Source organism: Phyllostomus discolor, chromosome X, assembly GCF_004126475.2.
Source record: "Phyllostomus discolor isolate MPI-MPIP mPhyDis1 chromosome X, mPhyDis1.pri.v3, whole genome shotgun sequence".
In the NCBI taxonomy this organism is placed as follows: domain Eukaryota; kingdom Metazoa; phylum Chordata; class Mammalia; order Chiroptera; family Phyllostomidae; genus Phyllostomus; species Phyllostomus discolor.
Genome location: NC_050198.1, coordinates 16688897 through 16707838, shown reverse-complemented (window position 1 = coordinate 16707838; position 18942 = coordinate 16688897). Strand labels below are relative to the sequence as shown.

General features: G+C 44.2%; 1 protein-coding gene across 5 annotated transcripts in view; it reads left to right on the top strand.

Moving 5' to 3' along the window:
• DMD (dystrophin) overlaps positions 1–18942 on the top strand; it is a 1951120-nt gene that overhangs the window by 1732515 nt on the left and 199663 nt on the right. For all 5 annotated transcript variants that reach the window (XM_036016633.1, XM_036016635.1, XM_036016634.1 and 2 more), the window contains one exon: positions 18546–18606. In XM_036016633.1, coding sequence (XP_035872526.1) covers positions 18546–18606 — 61 coding nt within the window. The remainder of the gene's footprint in view (positions 1–18545; positions 18607–18942) is intronic.

Genomic DNA, 18942 nt, shown 5'->3' with positions numbered 1-18942 from the left:
GAACAACTGCTAAAAGCAAGCATCCAGAAGCAGAAGCGAAGGTCAGTGTTTTGGCCTTGAGACAACTGCTTATCGGGGAAAGGCTGCTGTCTGGGAACGGCTGCTGGTCAGCTCCTACCTAACAATGGCTACTGTTCAGCTATGTCCCGTCACACCCTGACTGGGAATCGAACCTATGACTTTTGGTTCACAGGCCGGTGCTCAGGCCACTGAACCACACCAGGCAGGTCATGCCACTTTCTTTCTTATTTCATTTTCCTCCTTGTGACAGGTTCGTCTGGGCCTCACAGGGACCTAGGACAGGGAGAGCAGCACCGTAGTTCTGAAGTAGTTTCATGGCGTGCAGACACTATTTTAGTGGAATGCTGATTCTGAAAGGTATATTTTTACTCTTCCCAGAAAATAAAGGCATTTGTGAGTTTGGCCTAGGGTAGCTTTTTTGTCATCTGTCCCAAAATATAAAGCTTTGCACAACATAAATGGTGGAAGCACATCCCCGTGGGCAAAAGTCATTACTTTCGTTTTTCCATTTGGATGTTTTCCATCTTGAGAGCACAACCAGTTTGGGATTACAAAACCCTTTTCGGGGCGAACTTTGAGGTGAGGACAAAAGGCATTTGTGTTCTTTTGTAGCCTTACATAAACTGCTCCTGGTTTAAAAACCATTGTCTTGGGATTTTTCAATATACTTTCAGATATCAGCAATGGCAGAGTCTTCTTGTTTTCAGTCCACTGCAGATGCTGCTGTGTTATGTGCTGTGTCTCCTTAAGGCTGTAAAGAACAGGGAGGGATAGGCTTAGGGGACGAGGGGTATTTTAAGGATACGTGGAAACATAAGGAAGGACGAGGAACGCCAGTCCCCACGAAGCCTATGTTTGCTTCTCTCTGTATATCATCCCTCTGCTGCTGTAGACTTCCGGCTGGCACAGTGTAATGGCTACTCTCTCCTCTCTGCTTTGTGGCTTCTACTTCCGCCTTGTAGCTTCGGGTTTCTTTTTTTTTTTTTTTTAAGATTTTTATTTATTTATTTTTAGAGAGGGAAGGTAGGGAGAAAGAGAGAAACATCAATGTGCGGTTGCTGGGGGCTATGGCCTGCAACCCAGGCATGTGTCCTGACTGGGAATCAAACCTTGGATACTTGGGTTCGCAGCCCGCATTCAATCCACTGAGCTACGCCAGTCAGGGGTGGGTTTCTTCTTTAGCTTTCCGACTTTTTCCCTTCCCCAACTCTCTACCACCCAACTTTTTCTGTGTGTGTTACCCTCAGAGTCTCCAAGAAGCGATGCCTGATTGGGTCAGCTGTTAACAATCTGTTGAAAATTTAAGGCCACCTCATATAGACCACAGGCTAGGCTGTCAAGCAGGTTTTCTTGACCTGGGCACAACTGACATTGGGGCCCAGATGAGTGTTTGTTGCGGGGTCTGCCCTGTGCACTGAACCATGTTTAGTAACACCCCTGGCTTCTACCCACTGCGTGCCGGTAGCAACCCCCTCCCTCAGGTACAGCGACCAGAAATGCTTCCAGACGTTGTCAGGTGTCCTCTGGGGGGCAGAATTGCCCCTAGTCGAGAATCACTGCTGTATACGAACCTCTGGACAGCACATAGCCATGGCAATTGAGTCACGGAACACTAAGCAGAATGACCTATGTCTCAGGAATCATCTGAGACTAATATTCTGAACTCCCAGTCCCTGCAATGAAGAGGAGTGTCCTCAGCAGCCATCCCCTCGCTGTCTGTCCCTTCAGGAATTGCCTCAGCAGCCTTGCCCAAGATCACCCTTCTTCCATGGGCAAGCCCTGACTGACACAGGAGTATCAAGTCCTGGCCATTTTGGCCCAATTTAGGAGAACTCTATCATTCTAGTTCAAGTGCTCTTGTGGGGCCCTGGCCAGTGTAGCTAAGTTGGTTGGAGTATCATCCTATTTACCAAAACATCATAGGTTCAATCCCCGGTCAGGGCACATACCTGGGTTGTGGGTTCGATCCCTGGTCAAGGCACCTACAGGAGGCAACCAATTGATGCTTTCCTCTCGCACTGATGTTTTTCTCTCCCTTCCTCTGTCTAAAAAAGCATTGAGAAAATGTCCTTGGGTGAGGATTACAAAAAAAATTTTTAAAGAGTTCCCTTGGGGTTGACTAAGACTGTCACCGGGCCTATGTCCCAGCTTGCCTTCCTTCTGTTGTCATTCCTGCTTCCTTAGTCTGCCTTCCACAGGTGTCGATCCCACAGCACACCGAACTAAGTCCCCTGCTCTCTCAACTCGGTGGTAGAGGCTGCTTCCTGGGGAACCCAGTCTGTGCGGGGCAGTGTAAACAGTGTAACTGACAGACATTGACGAGCATCTGAGAGAAAGGCCTTGTAACAGGCTCATTCTAGTCCCTGGGGAATTTGATTTACTCTTGCTTTCATAATGAGGTTGATGATTCTGTCCAGTATATGGAGTGATGATCGTTATTTAAGGTGTCTGACCTCATGACCTCCATTAACGGGTAAGGACTTTAGGGACAGCATAAATTACGTCATCTTCTTGCCTTACACCTTAAGCTCAGCAGCACACAGACCAACGACAGGCAAGAGTGAGAATGAAGGATAATCGATAGCATATCATAAAAGGAAATGGGTTGGAGTATGTGTACCACGAGGGTAAAGGGCATGCATTGCTCTTTTTGTCATTGCAAGCATCTAACACCTGGTAGGTAGATGCAGAATATGCCTTGATTAAATTAATAACTGGGCACACCGAAGGTTATTCCTACTCTAATTCAGTAGGAAAGAACTTAGTGTAGTGCCTAGTGTAATATCCTGAAAAAGTTAGGAACCTCACTTCATTTTCAGCCAGCTAAGAATCGATTCACTCTGGCACTCAACAGATGTCTAGTCACTGAACAATATAGCTCAGACTCTGTTCTAGGTAGTGGAGAAATAACAGGAAATGAAAGAAAATCCTCTGTCATGAGGTTCATTTTAATAGGAGAAGGCACTCAGGTCATGGTAAGTTTGGTAAAGCAGACGAGAAATTAGTGAAGGGAACTCTTTAAATGGGGCGGTCAGACTGGTAACATTTGAGTAGAGAAGGGAGCAAGCCAGACAGATGGGGGGTGGGGGAGGGGCAGGGGGCAAAGGGTTCCAGATAGAGGAAATAGTACGTGCAAAGGCCCTGAGATGGAAGCATGGCTTAAGCAGGGGTGTCCAACCTTTTAGCATCTCTGGGCCACACTGGAAGAAGAAGAGTTGTCTTGGGCCACACATTCAATACACAAACACTAACGAAAACTGATGAGCAATAAGAAGGTTTTAAGTAAACGTACGAGTTTATGTTGGGCTGCATTCATAGCCATCCTGGGCTGCATGCGGGCCTTGGGCCGCGGGCTGGACACCCCTGGAGGGTTAGAGGAACAACAAGGAGGCTAGTGTGACTGAAGCCAAGGAGGCAAGATGGTGAGTGGTAGTTCAGGGAGCAACCAAGAGCCCGGCCAGGAAGGGGCTTGCTGACTGTGGTTTAAAAACTTTGGAATTTGCTCTTAATAAGAAAGGAAGACTGCCCTGGCTGGTGTGGCTCAATTGGTTGGAGCATCATCCCGTAAACTGAAAGGCTGAGGGTTCAATTCCCTATCAGGGCATATTCCTGGGTAGTGAGTTGGGGCCCAGTCGGGGCTCATACGAGAGGCAGAGGATCAATATTTCTCTCGCACATCGATGTTTCTCTCCCTCTCTCTCGCCATCACTTCCCGTCTCTCTAAAATTCAATCAGCATGGCCTCAGGTGAAGATTAAAAAAAAGAAAAAGAAGGGAAGACAGAAGGACTCTGAGCTAAGATGTGACATGTGATACACCATGCCTATTAGCACACATTCATTCACGTATTCATTACCCAACACTAGGCCCCTGGAATAAGAAGACGAAAACCACAGAATCCTGGCCTTGGGATACTCAAGTTCAAACCAAAAGACATAGACATAAAAAAATAATCGTGACCGTCTATAGTTGTGATAGTGTCGTAGGAGTAGAGTGGAAGGAGGAATTAATTCTACAGTGAAAGAGAGGACAAGGTCTATACAGACGAGTATTACTGCACATTGTCCCTGAGGCTATATGCAAATCCAAGGTAGAAGGTATTTCATCTGACTGGAATCTAGCAAAGGGTGCTTCTGAGTGCCCGGCCCTTGAGTTCGCTCGGCAAGGGTTACAAGACGTATTTGGTGATGAGGATCAGGCTCTCCCTTCTCCTCAGTCATTCTTGCATGATGAATATCCCCCTTTCCGATTGTATGCATCACTTCCTTATAGCCCTTTTGTCCAGAAAAGGGATTTTTTTATGTATGGATAATGAATATAAATATAGGTTTTACAGAGTGCTAATGTTTTAATGAGCTAGAAATAGGCAGACAAGAGAGAGAATAATTGAAGGATTAGTCAACATGGGGGCAATTTGACTTGGAAAGAGAAAATCCAAGCAGGAAATGTCGGAGAAAAAAATCAGAAGAATGGAACGGAATGAGCTCATTTATGGTATGAGTTAAGGACAGGAGGGATTTATTCTTAAAAGGTAAAACAGTGAGAGTTCACGTTGTGGAACTTGACCTAAGCCAGCTATCAAGGGAAAGAGACTTGATTCAAAAGACTTGGCCCAGGAGGCCTGGAGCAGATACATCTATTAGCGGTGTCAGGGGAAGAGGGAAAGTATTGAACCAAATCTACCGTTACTCCCGGAGCCCAACAGAAGCTCACTAGAAACCTTGCTATCTACCCTGACTGATGTAGCTCAGTGGATTGAGTGCTAGCCTGCGAACCAAAGTGTCTCCAGTTCGATTCCTAGTCAGAGCACATGCCTGGGTTGCTGGCCAGGTCCCCAGTAGGGGGTGCATGAGAGGCAACCACACATTGATGTTTCTCTCCCTCTTTCTCCCTCCCATTCTCTCTGTTTAAAACTAAATAAATAAAAAATCTTAAAAAAAAAAAAGAAACCTTGCTATCTTAGGGCGAAATGAAGGATAACAAGGCTTATATCTTTTTTTAAAGATTTTATTTATTTATTTTCAGAGAGGGAAGGGGGAGAGAGAGAGAGAGAGAAACATCAATGTGCGGTTGCTGGGGGTCATGGCCTGCAACCCAGGCATGTACCCTGACTGGGAATCGAACCTGCAACACTTTAGTTCGCAGGTTCTAATCCACTGAGCTATGCCAGCCAGGGGTTACAAGGCTTGTGTCTTAAACAGGACAGATTAGATAATTCCTCTAACAGGAGCCAACCACACTCATTTAAGTACAAAAAAAAAAGGTAGTACATTTGGTAAGGTGAGATTTAATTTAAAAATCAGAACTAAATATGTAAGTGAAAATGGAAACATCTTATTTCCTTCTAAAAATTCTTAGGTGTTTATTTTGAGTTCCTAAACAGCACTAACATGAAATGATAAAACACCACTGGCTCGCCCTTGACAGCAGCATCAGAATGCCCAGGGAAGGTCTGTCTCCTTTCATGTCTCACCGCCCTGAGAACTGCATACAATTTTTTAAGGATCGGGAAATGGCTGGAGAGAGGGAAGAGGGATGATTCTCTGGCCTTGTTTTCTAGGCTTCTGTTTCCATGGCAGTTTTAATCGCTTTGGGGAGTAGCTTTGCATAGTCAGTGGAACTCTGGAACCCTTGAGTCTCTCTCCTTCACCTGGGTAACCTCCGATTCCTCAGACGGGCAGTCAGTCAGTTGATGGGATAAGGATCCTGATAACTCACTGTATTAATGCCGATAACAGTAGGGCTAGGAGTAGGAATATCCAAATTGCTGAGCACTTCTTGCTCTTACCACTGAAGGAAGCGTTTTACAAACTGAGTCCTCAGGACAACCCTGTGGATTTGGAATAAGGATGACTATTGCCTCCATTTCACAGAAGAGAAAACTGAGACTGGAGAAGTTTAATAACTCCCGGTCTGCCACTGTGTTTATCTTTTCCCTCCCTCCCTCCTTCCTATGTGAGAATAAAGAGCTTCCATTCTCATACTCATGGGTCTGCAGGTCAACTGCAGATGTGTAATTCTTCTCCAAGGGCGTAAAGAATTGGGACCAAAATTTCTTCTCTCCCACCCTCTTATTCCTCATTTTTGTCATATCCTTAGCTCTCCCCGGCTCTCGCTTTCTAAATGGATGTACACCCCACCTATAGTCATTTGGTTTTTAATATCTGAGTTGCTCCCTACCGTCTCAGATTTCAAATTTTACTTTCCTTGAAATTTCCCTGGTGCCTAATACAATACCGTTCACACAGAGAGTGTTCAGCAAATGGTGTTGACTACCTGCCGTCTTTTGAAAGCGCATCCGGAGAGACACTGAAGGCACCTGGCAATATTGCTCTGACTTGTTAGTAACCCGACTGAACCCAAGTAGACTACAGACTGGAGCCGCTTTCACCTGGAGGGAGTTCAGTGGTCACAGAGTCAGCCAGTTCTGTTCGAAGCTCGTCGGATATTCCACTAGCATAATTCGGTCACATCTCTGTTTATATAGACACCGACCCTGCCTCTGTTCTTATGGGGCTGGATCGCTTCCCTAATGTTCTAATAATGACAACACGGTCTTTGGAATTTCATGGAAGTCCATTGGAAGGACCATTTCTTTCATGGTTCATACCACCAAATATTGTTTACAGCCAGCAACACTGGGTATTAGATATTGCATTTATCTCTGCAACTCAGTCAGCTTGCCAGGTGGTTTAGTATGAATTCTTGACTTCCCAGATCAAACGTAAACCTGATTCTCTAAATGGCTTGACCGTGCACTGACAAGGCCAGCGGCGTGGTACAGATAGTCCCTGATTTACAATGGATTGACCTGTGTGTTTTCAACTTTATATGGTGCAAAAGTAATACAGATTCGGTGGAAACCATGGTTTAAATTTTGAGTTTTGACCTTTTCCTGGGGTGGCGATATGCGGCATAATACTGTCTGGGGGAGCTGGGCAATGGCGGGGAACCGGGGTTCCCAGTCAGCCTCGCGATCACAAGGGTAAACAGCCAGTACTCTGTAGCATACTGTGTGGCCAGAAATCTTTGGAGCTTGCATTTTTGTGTGTGTGTTTTTGCATCCCATTATGCCTCCAAAATGCCCATCTGTGTCTCCTGCTTCTGGGGAGAAGAAAAAGAAGACAGTGACTGCTGAGATGAAACCCCGCATCATTGCCCACCTGTAGGCTGATGTAGCTTGTTCTGAGCATGTTTAAGGCCGGCCGGGCTAAGCTTAGGTAGGGTGGGTGTATTAAATGCATTTTTGACTCTCGATATTTTAGGCTGACAATGGGCTTATCAGGATGTAACCCCCGCACAAGCAGAGGAGCATCTGTATTCCGTTCAGCCCGTGTGATGGTCTCGGAGCTTAGTGTTATCTGTCTGACAGCTCATATAATATTTACAGGTTGTTATTCGGGAGGAATTTTAGTTAGCCATAACGATGTTCACAGCTATGGCAGACACCGGAGGCCCCATTCATCACGCCGGTGACCTTCCCCTCTGGAATGCAGCCCATCTGTCTCTGCTGTTGAAATCTTTATGGAAACGTCTTCCCATCTCTGCAAGTTTAGTAACTGATCTGAGAGTTCTCATTGGCTCTTTACTTTTGATACATGATACGGACATATAAAGCACTATTCTTATTTTAATTGCATGTTTCCAAAAGTGTTCGGTTTCACTTGGCCTTTCAGTTAAATGACAGAAAATGTAATCTTGCTACAGAAACTATAGGCATCACATTGAAAGGAAGTAGAAATCGTACAGAAAGCAATTGCAGTGGGGAAATACACACACACACACACACACACACATATCTATATGCAGCATTAATAATGGCATGAACATTTAAACACTGCATTATTATCTTAATTATGACCTTAGGAAGTAAAAGAAGCAGGAGAAATAAGTTTTTTTGTGTAATTTAACATTATAAGGAAGACCATAAGCAAATTCCATAGTAAATGAATTGAATGGGCTGGTTCACAGAACAGAAGAGAGGGATGGCCAACCCTCACAGATTCTCCCTCTCCCTTTATCTTCTCCTTTCATACACAACTTCTCAAACGCTTGGTTAGGACCCAGTCTTACCACTTTCCCTCCGTCTACCCCCTCCTTCAACTTCTGTGATCTGGTTTGACCTTCCCCACTCTCGCGAAGTTGCCCTGTGGGGATCGCCAGGGATCTTGTGGCCAAATACATCTTCCTTTCCTACAGCCTTAGTCCTTGGGAACTCCTCAGCACTCACACCTCACCGCCTGGCTGTCCTCGTGTGTTTCACCCTGCTCTACTCTGGTTTATGTACTGTTTTTATTTGATGACTTTTCTATCATTACCAGCTTTTTTAGGGCGTTCCCCAGGGTACAGTTCTCTTTTAATAGTCTTATTTCCTTAAAGAGTCCATCCATTTCCTTCCTTCCTTCCTTCCTTCCTTCTTTCCTTCCTTCCTTCATTTCCCAGAGAACAAATCCACTTTATTTATTTACTCTTGAGTAAGTTTCTATCCTCGAGGGGTACAGCATGACACAGATTCTGCGTGCAGTGGTCTGAGCAGGAAGGTTGCTTGGGAATTGAGCAGGAACCAGCCATGGTTTCCGGTTTCCATGAGCAGGACTTCCTTTCCCCAGATGACGCTGGTTTTGTTCACGCTGCCACCAGGAGTCAGTGTTGTTCTTTCCCTTGTGCACAGAAGCACATCTCTTGCCCAGATGGAACTCAGTTTCATCTCGGGTACAAACACCTTCAATTTTAGGAAGCACCGTGTGCTCCTTCTGGTTCCACAGACCCTGCTTATACCAGCAAAAATGGCCTCGGACTACGGCCTTCCAGACGTATTTGCCATTATAGGGTCCTGTCCCAGCAGGACCCCCATGCTACAAGATGACAGAAAAAGCAAGAATCCATCCATTTTCGTTGCTTCAGCTATCATCTAGTGCTTAAGGTCTTGTTCTTTCACTTGAGTTTCAATGAAGAGACCCACCTTCCAAATATTTTAACCTAAATTGTAATTTACCTGAAATTTACCTCCCAGCTAATTTTTTTCTGCCAGTGAAATTCCCAACTGCTTAGTAACTAAGCCTTAGAAGTTTAGAGTCCTCTGTGATTTCACACTTTCGCTGGATACCAAATTCACTTCTGAATTAACTCTTGAACCCCATTCTCCTACCTCTAATCCATTGGATATAGTACCACAGGAATGTTCTTTTTATCTTTTCATCATCATAATCCTCTGATTATAAAACAGTCTGTGGCCCTCTATCTCCCATTGTATCAAATATGAACTAATCTGTTCCTCATTCATGCTGTTGAATACTGTTCAGCTGGTCTACCTAAGAGGATGAAGGATCTCTTTGCAAGACACCATTGATTTAGGCAGACAGAAATGTATAAAGAAGTACCATAGGCCCAGACGGTTAGATCATGTTCAAAGGCATTTCTCTCTGCCACACTTTGGACTCTACGTGGCATGTTAATAGTAGCTAGGAGTGGATGCAAGGTTTGAAGACAAATGCTGCCCAGGTGAAGCAGAGAGGTCGATTCTAGGATTACCACCATTCACATGGCATCCCATAGGTATGTGATTACAGGCGTTATCTGCATGCTAATTAACATATTTCAAAGCAGTTTCATTATCTACTTTCTAATTTTTTTCTTGACAAGAGTTGGGGAAGGGAGATGTCATTGTTCCCATTTTGCCTATAAGGAAAATAAGGCTCACAGAGGAGGCAAGACTTGCTTAAGTTCAAGCAGTAATGGCGGAGTCAGGACTCAAATCCCATTCTTCTGAATCTGTGTTCCGGACATTGTCCACCTGCGCCAGATACCTCTCAAGACACTGGGCCGGTCTTTGAGATAGAAAGCCAAGGTACTGAGTGCCTTTCTGAACTCAGAACATTTACAGTCTATCATGGGAAGTGGGGGTATGAGACGCATGTTCTCAAATAATCCCCTGTACCAAGCAGTATATGTAATGTGCCTTGAGAATTATACCAACTACATGCCGTGGGCCTGCAGAAAAGAGATTTTTCTCTTTCCACCTAGATCAATAGAGAAAGACTCCTGCTGGCACCAGTGTAATTCTATAAAATGCCTTTTAAATGCTCATAGGCTTTCATCAAAGAATTATACTTCTAGCCATTGTGTTTAAGAAAATTAACAAAACTACACACACAGATTTATCTACAAAGATTTTCATTGCAGCCTCACCTGTAACAGTGAAAAAACTGGAAACAACCGATTTCTTCAATAAATCACCGTGCATCCAAGGGTGGAATACTGTTTAGCCATTTGAAATGTGAGCCTGGAATGATGTGAGCAGCCTTAGATGGTTTGGGTGAGTGGCAGTAGTTCAGTAAGAAGCAGATTTGGGCCCTGGCTGGTGTAGCTCAGTGGACTGAGCTCAGGCTGCAAACCAAAGGGTCGCTGTTTCGATTCCCAGTCAGGGCACATGCCTGGGTTACAGGTCAGGTCCCTAGTGGGGGCCATGTGAGAGGTAACCACACACTGATGTTTCTCTCCCTCTCTTTCTCCTACCCTTCCCCCCTCTTTAAAAATGAATAAATAAAATCTTTAAAAAATAAAAATAAAAGAAGCAGATTTGGCTGCATGTAACAGAAAACTCAACACAGGCTTATGCAGAATAGGTGTTTATAAGTTTCTCCCATAGGAATCCAGAAATAAGCTGGAATGGTAAACACGTATTCATTGGCAACCCAGATTTCTCACATAGTCCCATTTTTTTCTCATTCTCAGTGTGTGCTTTCTATAACAAGGGTTGTCAAGGCCCTGCCCAAATTCACAACGCCTAGGCATGCCAAACCCAGAATTCTAACTGCACACACCTACAACTCTGACTTTGAGGCCTTCTCTGGCCATTGGAGCGGGCTCACCAGCAGAAGGGTCAGACCAGAAGGGCCAGGGCGTTAATGACCCCCCTCCATACTCCAGGAGTATCTCTCAAGCAATAATCAATAAATACTCCAGTTCCCTTGCTCCTGGGAAGGGGGGCAGATAACTCAGAAGTATAATCTACACAGAAGCCCTCAGCTGCCCTGCACCCCAGGTGCCCAAAGCAGTCATTCATCTTTTGTTGTGTTTTCATCCCTTCGCTGCCTTACTTCCACTTCCTGTACCAGTGCTTCCTTCAATAACTGCTCAAACGACTTGTACTCACTTCCTTGTCTCCATATCTGCTTCTGAGGGATTGCAATCAAGATGGCTTCCATTCTCCTGGTTTCTGCAGCTCCAGCCATCATCACATGCATGTTCCTGGCAGGAAGATGGGTGGGAAAAGGGCCAAAGCCATCTCTTTGTGGAGTCAGCCACGCTTGATGCACTTTGCCCCTCCACATACACGCTCCACACTTCCCTGCCTTGCTCTGGGCCTTGAAAGGTTCACCTGTGTGGGCTCCATGACTAGGATCCCCAGCCCTCTAGCTTCGGGTTGGGCTCAGCCAATGGACAGCCGTAGGAGGAGATGGGTGGGGAGATGGAGAACAGGTCAGGAGGCTTATTCCCTATATTCCATCTTGGCCTGCTTCCCTGGACCAAAGATCTTGTCCCGTGACCCTCTTCACCAGAGCACGTGCATATTTGTTCATTTGGGGCTTAGCGGAGGCTCACCTGCTCTCTCCTCCTTCTCCCTCCTGCCCCCTCCCTCCCTGCCCCACCCTTCTGGCTGTGGTTCTTTCTCCCTGCCCCTCAGACTTAAGAGTGGTAATGGCTTCCTGTTATTATTATTATTATCCTTTGGGATTGCCCACATCCTGCACAGGACTGTGTGACCAGCCCTTTTACTAAACTCTGTTCACACTAGCCAATGTGAATGTGACATCTGGTTGCTGCCAGGACTCAAACAGGTACACTCCCATTATAAATATACGTTCATCTAAAACCTGCCCTCATGAGGGTCTAGAGATGCATGAAAAGATGCTCAGTATCGCTAGCTATCAGAGAGATGCAAATTAAAACCACAACAAAATACCACCTCACACCGGTCAGAATGGCCATCCTAAACAAAGCAACAAACAACAAGTATTGGAGAGGTTGTGGAGAAAAGGGAACCCTAGTGCCCTGTTGGTGGGATTGCAGACTGGTGCAGCCACTGTGGAGAACAGTATGGAGTTTCCTCAGAAAACTAAACATGGATCTGCCTTTTGACCCAGCAATTCCACTGCTGGGATTATATCCTAAGAACCCTGAAACACCAATCCAAAAGAACCTATGCACCCCAATGTTCATAGCAGCACAATATACAATAGCCAAGTGCTGGAAGCAACCTAAGTGCCCATCAGTAAATAAGTGGATCAAAAAACTATGGTGCATTTACACAATGGAATTCTATGCAGCAGAAAGAAAGAAGGAACTCCTACCCTTTGCAACAGCATGGATGGAACTGGAAAGCATTATGCTAAGTGAAATAATCCAGGTGGTGAAAGACAAATACCATATGATCTTACCTTTAACTGGAACCTAATCAACAAAACAAACAAACAAGCAAAATATAACCAAAGACACTGAAACAGAGGACAGGCTGACAGTGACCAGAGGGGGGAAGAGAGGGAATTTCAGGGGAAAAGGGAAAGGGTTTGCAGGAACAAGTATAAAGGACACACGGGCAGTAACAAGGGGGATGGAAACAGGAGGGAGGTGGGGAGGGCTGGGATGGGGGGATAAGGTAGAAAACTGTACTTGAACAACAATTTAAAAAATACCTCTAAAAAAATAAATAAACATAAAACCTGCCTTCATGAAACACTGACGTTTGAGGGCATAGAACCTCTTTGTCTACCGCGCCCCACCTACTCTTGTTTGCTGCCTCAGGCGCCAGCACTTTGCACCGTGTCTGGTGTAGTAGGTGCTCCATACAAATGCGATGCCTGACGAGTGATGCCAGGTATTCCTTTGTTTCTTTAGGAACTGAGGTTGTGTTTTTGTCTTTCAGATGAAAATAGGTGTCCTCTTAGTTCTTTTGAAATAGCTTCTCTGAGCTAACCAGATGATTTATTTTAGACATCTAGAACAGGACTGACAGCAGTGGAGATTACAGAGCATGGGGAGCCAGATTTTTACCAGAATAAAAGAAATTTGGGGCTCACCACCACTAAAGCCCTAGGAAATTCAAAACAACCCTCCCAAGATCTGGTGACAATGAAGTTGTTCAAACAGCCCCCAGGCAATAATTTGGTGGATCTAGTGGCACTGGCGTAGAGGGTCAGTTTAGGTATCGCAGATAGCATAGAGAGCTTAGACTAGATGGCATCACAGTTAATCCCTTTTAAGATGTATTTATTGACTCCGTTGTTGGGCAGATATTTAGGGACTGCCTGTTATGTACCACCCATGATAACATAAAGTACAAAGAAACACTAGACAGACCTCACTGCCATCCTGTATGCCGTCTGTGCTGGCCGCACACAGCGTGGGCGAGTGTACTAACCATTACCGAGCCTCCCTGGCTTAGTGCGAAATGATGGAATCGCACAACCTCATAAGGTGCTTGGGGATCGCCTTGAGGAGCATGCAGTGCCAGGCACCTAGTAGACACACAACGTGCGTGTCTTCTCCGTCTCCCGAATGCCCTGACTTCCGTGTGAGTAATAAACAACACTTAGGACCTAATACTTCCTGACTGAGGACCTTCGCTATGTATTCCATGTGATCGTAACTGTCTCACCATCTGCAAAGTGAAAATAATAGTAATGCCTACCTCACAGGTCAGGACGAGGATCAAATAAGCTGCTTGAGGTCCAGTTTCCTGTCTCCTCCTACATCCAGCTTCCTCCATGGCAGTGATGTTGTCCCCAAGGGGGTGACAGTGGGGGAACCAAAAAACCAATCTTACTCTCTTATAGGTAAAGCACAGATACAGAAAATACATAACCAGGTATATATGCTTATGTGTGGTATTAAAATATCCTGGGGTGGGGTAGGGAGATGAGGAAAAAAAATGCCTAAAAAGATATCTAGGTGTGGAGGGGAGTGGAGGACACAGTGGAAAACAGGGCATTGCTCTGGAGTCCGTCTCCTCGCTAGAATGTGGCATCTCAACAACAATAAAAAATGCAAAACTTTTCAAAACCTCAAAATTAAAAGGAAAGGAAATTTAAAAAAAAGAAGAAGAAGAATGCATCCATAAAACCATTACTGGAATTTGTATACTCCTCAGGATCCAGGTGAGAGAGCCTGGACACCCCTTCCTAACACCTTTTTTTAAAAGGATCTTTTATGGATGATGCTCTTATAGTTGTCCCATTTTTCTCCTCTTTATCCCCTGCTGCCCTGCACCGGCCCCCACCCTCCAGCATCCCCCCGCCCCTGCCCTTACTTCACGTCCATGGGTTGCACATATAAGTTCTTTGGCTTCTCCATGTGCTAAACTATTCTTAACCTGTCTACTTTGTACCTACCAATTATGCTCCTTATTCCTTGCACCTTTTCCCCCATCCCCCCTCCTTCTCCCCACTGATAACCCTCCACATGATCTCCATTTCTGCTAATGCCTCTTTCTTAACCCATAAATGAAGTTTCTATTTTGCCTCCAGCGAATGCTATAGTATTTATTTTCATAATCTGCCTCCACTTTTTTTGACCCAACTATGTTATCAAACTGCAAATCCACAGAATATAACAAAAGTGAAAGATTAATGCCTCTATGTGGGTCTGAATTCCAGAGAGTGCTCTTTTGGCACAGTTTGAATAACATTAGCATTCTTTTTAATTTTCTGGTTAGGCCCCTGTGTCGATTAAAATATGGCTTAACACCGGGGTGCATCGCCCGGCACATTCTGTTCGTCACGCATTAAAAAATGGTTGAAATAAGAACTAAACAAATGGTGGCCTGTGTTTGTGATTTTCAAAACTACCTTGGGCACAATATTGGATCCTGTCACCTCCAGGGACGAAAAGCATTTGAAGGTAGAATTGCTACCCTTTCTTGCTCTTAATGACTAACTGCATGGGGGAAATTCAGAGGTTGGTTTTGGAATAAATAAACACACGGGTGGCTTGCTATTTAAATTCAGCAGACATCCCTGGCTGGTGTGGCTCAGCGGACTGAGCACTGGTCTGCAAAATGAAAGGTCACGGGTTCGATTCCCAGTCATGACACATGCCTGGGTTGCAGGTCAGGTCCTCAGTAAGGGAGCACGTATCTCGCACATCGATGTTTCTCTCCCTCTCTTTCTCCCTCCCTTCCCCTCTCTCTAAAACTAAATAAATAAAATCTTTAAAAAAATAAATTCAGCAGACAATACCCCCATGATGCTGCTGCCGTGGTTTTTAGCCTCGAGAACCTGAGTCACAAAGCTGTATTGGAATGGCACGGAGCAGGCATAGAACCATCTCCATAGGAAAATACAGAAGTATGGCACAGTCTCATATAAAACGATTTGCCAATAAATCTGCTTTTGATGGGCTACTAAAAATGGACACATCAGGCACAAATGATGTGTGTGTCTGGTACGTAGGCCGGTTTTGTGAAGGATGACAAACTTCCACTGGTAGACTGAGATAAGAAACAGCTGTTGTTGGCGTCAGCGCTCCTGCAAGAAATGAAACGGTAATTCTGGGACTCACCAATGACAGTTACCGTGTATTTGATCAGCTTTGAATATATGCAAGACCAGAATGATGTGGCAGCCCCGAGCAAAATTGCCCGACAACTATTTAACAGTCTTGAGAAGGAGCGCTGAATGCAACCGACTAGAACCCTCGTCCAATTGTGTGTGATTTCTAAAGCAAGTAGTCCCAGTGTGCGTGTCTGTGGAGGGCATGAGGCTGGGGAGGGAGGAGGGCAGGCTGTTCTTCTCCTTGTTTTTTGCACCAAGGACCTGTATTAGTAGAAAATTTTAGGGTTTCCAATGGTGACTGCAGAGCAGTTACTGAGGTACATATATAAGCTGAGTCAAATGGCAAAAAACACCTTTCAGCACAAAAGAAAATTCAGTGACTCTCCCCATTGGATCTGTTCGATAGCTATACATAAAGACAAAAGGCTCTTTAAAACATAACAATTTTTATCTACAGTTTATATACGCTGTAAACATTGAACAATTAGGAACTCCATTTAATAAAAGCTTGAACTTTCATATTGACGTGGAACTTAAAATGTTTTAGAATGTCTCTTAAAATCTTTTCAACTATTTAATTCAAGCATATTCTGATTTCTGGTATGTTTTTTTTTGTTTGGTTTTTGGTGTTTTTTTGTTTTGTTTTGTTTTGTTTTGTTTTTACTGTTTATAATGCAAAGTCAACTACAGACACTCCATGCAGGTCTAGCCATTTGCTCAGCTGGGCACCGCTGCTTTTCCTTGGGCTCTTCCTAGAGTCTCTGCCTGAAGGTTGTTTCTTTCAGGCAGAGAGCCCGCGGGCAGCAGACGCCTCCAGCACGCTTCTCTCTGAGAGACGCCTAGGAAGCTTGTAGAAACTCCAACCTGGCCTTCCAGTGCCAGGCGACATACCCAGCATCCTCTGAGTCAGAAAGACTTTCTGGACCATTAGAATAATAAAGAACTGGAAATGGATAATGAAAGAAATTGCAGGGGGCGGGGTGCAGCCTATAGAGACCTGTAAGAAAAGAACAGCCATTCTTTTTCTCAGATTAGACGTTCTTAGGCTTGGCAATACCGCCAGTGAGGGCTGGCCTAAAGGCTCTCTGGAATTCTCTTCTTTTTATGATGCCGTGATTTTTGGAGCTTCTTTAAATTGAGGTATAACTGACATACAGCATTCTATTAGCTGCAAGAGACCAACATAATGATTCGATATTTGTAAATATTGCAAAATGATCACCACAATAAGTCTAGTTAACATCCATCACCGTTATGATGCAGTGGTTTGAAGAGCGGTGTACTGAACCGCCCGGGGCTATGATTCTGCCCCTGCACCCTATTTCCTGAGAGGCGGGGTTGGGTCTTCAGGTTTCCGCAGCAACGTCAGACTCTGCCCAGGTGCATTAAGGAGTTCAGCCTCAGGTTCTCAAATCTGGTCTTGTTTGCTTTGTCAACGAATCTGGACAAGAGAGCTGAGACCTCGAGAGGAGAAACAGACAAGAGGAGGGAGCAGGCCAGGGAATGAGAGGGCGGGGGGAGAACAAGGGGGACAGAGATAGAAGGCAAGGGACAGCTTCAGCTCCACAGACAAATGTCTTTTCCCCCATCTTAAAAATCTGGCTGGCAAAATGAAAAGGAATAATTAGGGGCTAAATTCAAATCCATGTTCTGTATCTTTTTTAATGACATTTCGCCAAGGTACAAAGCAGCATGTTTGGTTGAATGTTGGATGAGTCGAGCCTTCTATTACTCGATATAAAATAGAGAATCTGTAGTTTCATTACCCTTGAATTTGTCTGGCAGTAGGCAAAGTTGACTTTTTTCAGAAGCTGTTCTTGCATATTATACAGTGTAGTCGAGGATATATTCACTCGGACGTTTTCTTACATCTCAATACACTGTGGAATGGATTTACTGTGAAACTAATTTAGAAGGGAGCTTTTCATAGCGGGAAATAATGGTCGGCATCAGCTTTGCTTCAAATTATAAGCAGGATGAAACTTCAGGGGAAAATGGACATACACATGAAATTGCTAGATGTTAAGAAGAATTCTTCTTATATTTATATTCCCGATGACATTCTATGTCTCTTCAAACTCCAGTTTCTTAAAAGTCTATTCAGGGGGAAGATTTTATTGTTGAGGAAATGTTATAGTACCTCCTAACAGGATTATTTTGTCTAAAAGAATGAAAAAGCCACCGATTAAACAATGTAGAAAAGGCATTGTTACAGTCCGGCTTTGGGAAAGCAAAAAAGCTACAAGTGAAACGTTTCGAACACCATTGAAAGATGATTGATTGGACTAATCCCCAATAAAGTCATTATAAAGTGAATTCCCCATACGTGAAATTTAATTTTACCTATAGGATTCATCACTCATCACAGAAGTTTTATTACATTCTGGTACCGCATGCCATTCTCTCACTTTTTGTTATCTTCTCTAATAAGATCACGCTGGTCAGCTGACATTTTGAGGCTCCAATTAAACTGATAACAAGTAAATGAAATCGGTGAAAGCCAAATACAGAGAAAAACAAACACATCAGAGTGATAAGTATAGCACTTGCGCTTCAATAAGTTGGGATGTAAATATATCACAGAGGGATGTTTCAGCTGCTAAACTAATAAAACCCAGTCAATCAAAGAGTAAAAGATACTGAGAGGCAGCAACAGGAAGTATTATAAGACAAGCACCCAATGGAGACACATAAGAGAAAACCCGTCAGTTTATTCATTCACTTCCTTATCTGCATGGCAGTGGAACGTTTTTTTTTTTCCCCCTCTTTGCATTTATCTTTTGCCTGAATGACTTCAATTTCACTTAGATTAGGACAGAAACTTCAGAACAGCCAGTTAATCCATCCTGTCTTCACGGGCAACTGAGCAAACAGACCAATATCAGAGTAAAAATGTAATTCTGGAGATTAATGTTGTCTTTCCTGTTTGCAGTGAACTTGACCTCCTTGCCTTTTTTTTTATTTCCTTTTTCAGCTTCTGTCCAGGGTCCCTGGGAGAGAGCCATCTCACCAAACAAAGTGCCCTACTATATCAAGTAAGTTGGAAGCGTCATAATTCTTTAAGGAGCTTTTATTGTGGTTAATCTGTGTATTCACCAATGAGTTTCTTTTTAAAACGTGACATTAACCTGGCCTATAATACCTAGTTCTTTCTTCCCTGAGGAAGCTTGGGTAATCAACTCACACTTAAATTACCAGTGAAAATTTGCTGATGTAATACAGAGCTGCCTTTAGGAAAAAATCCATTTCGTACAGCCTGTGTGCTGTTTTGGGGTTGGAGGTGGTGTGGCCTTTTCACAGCAGAAGCAAAACGCTGCTGACAATGTCATTGTCAGTGGAAGTGAGTACCTACACGAACAACTGAATAGACC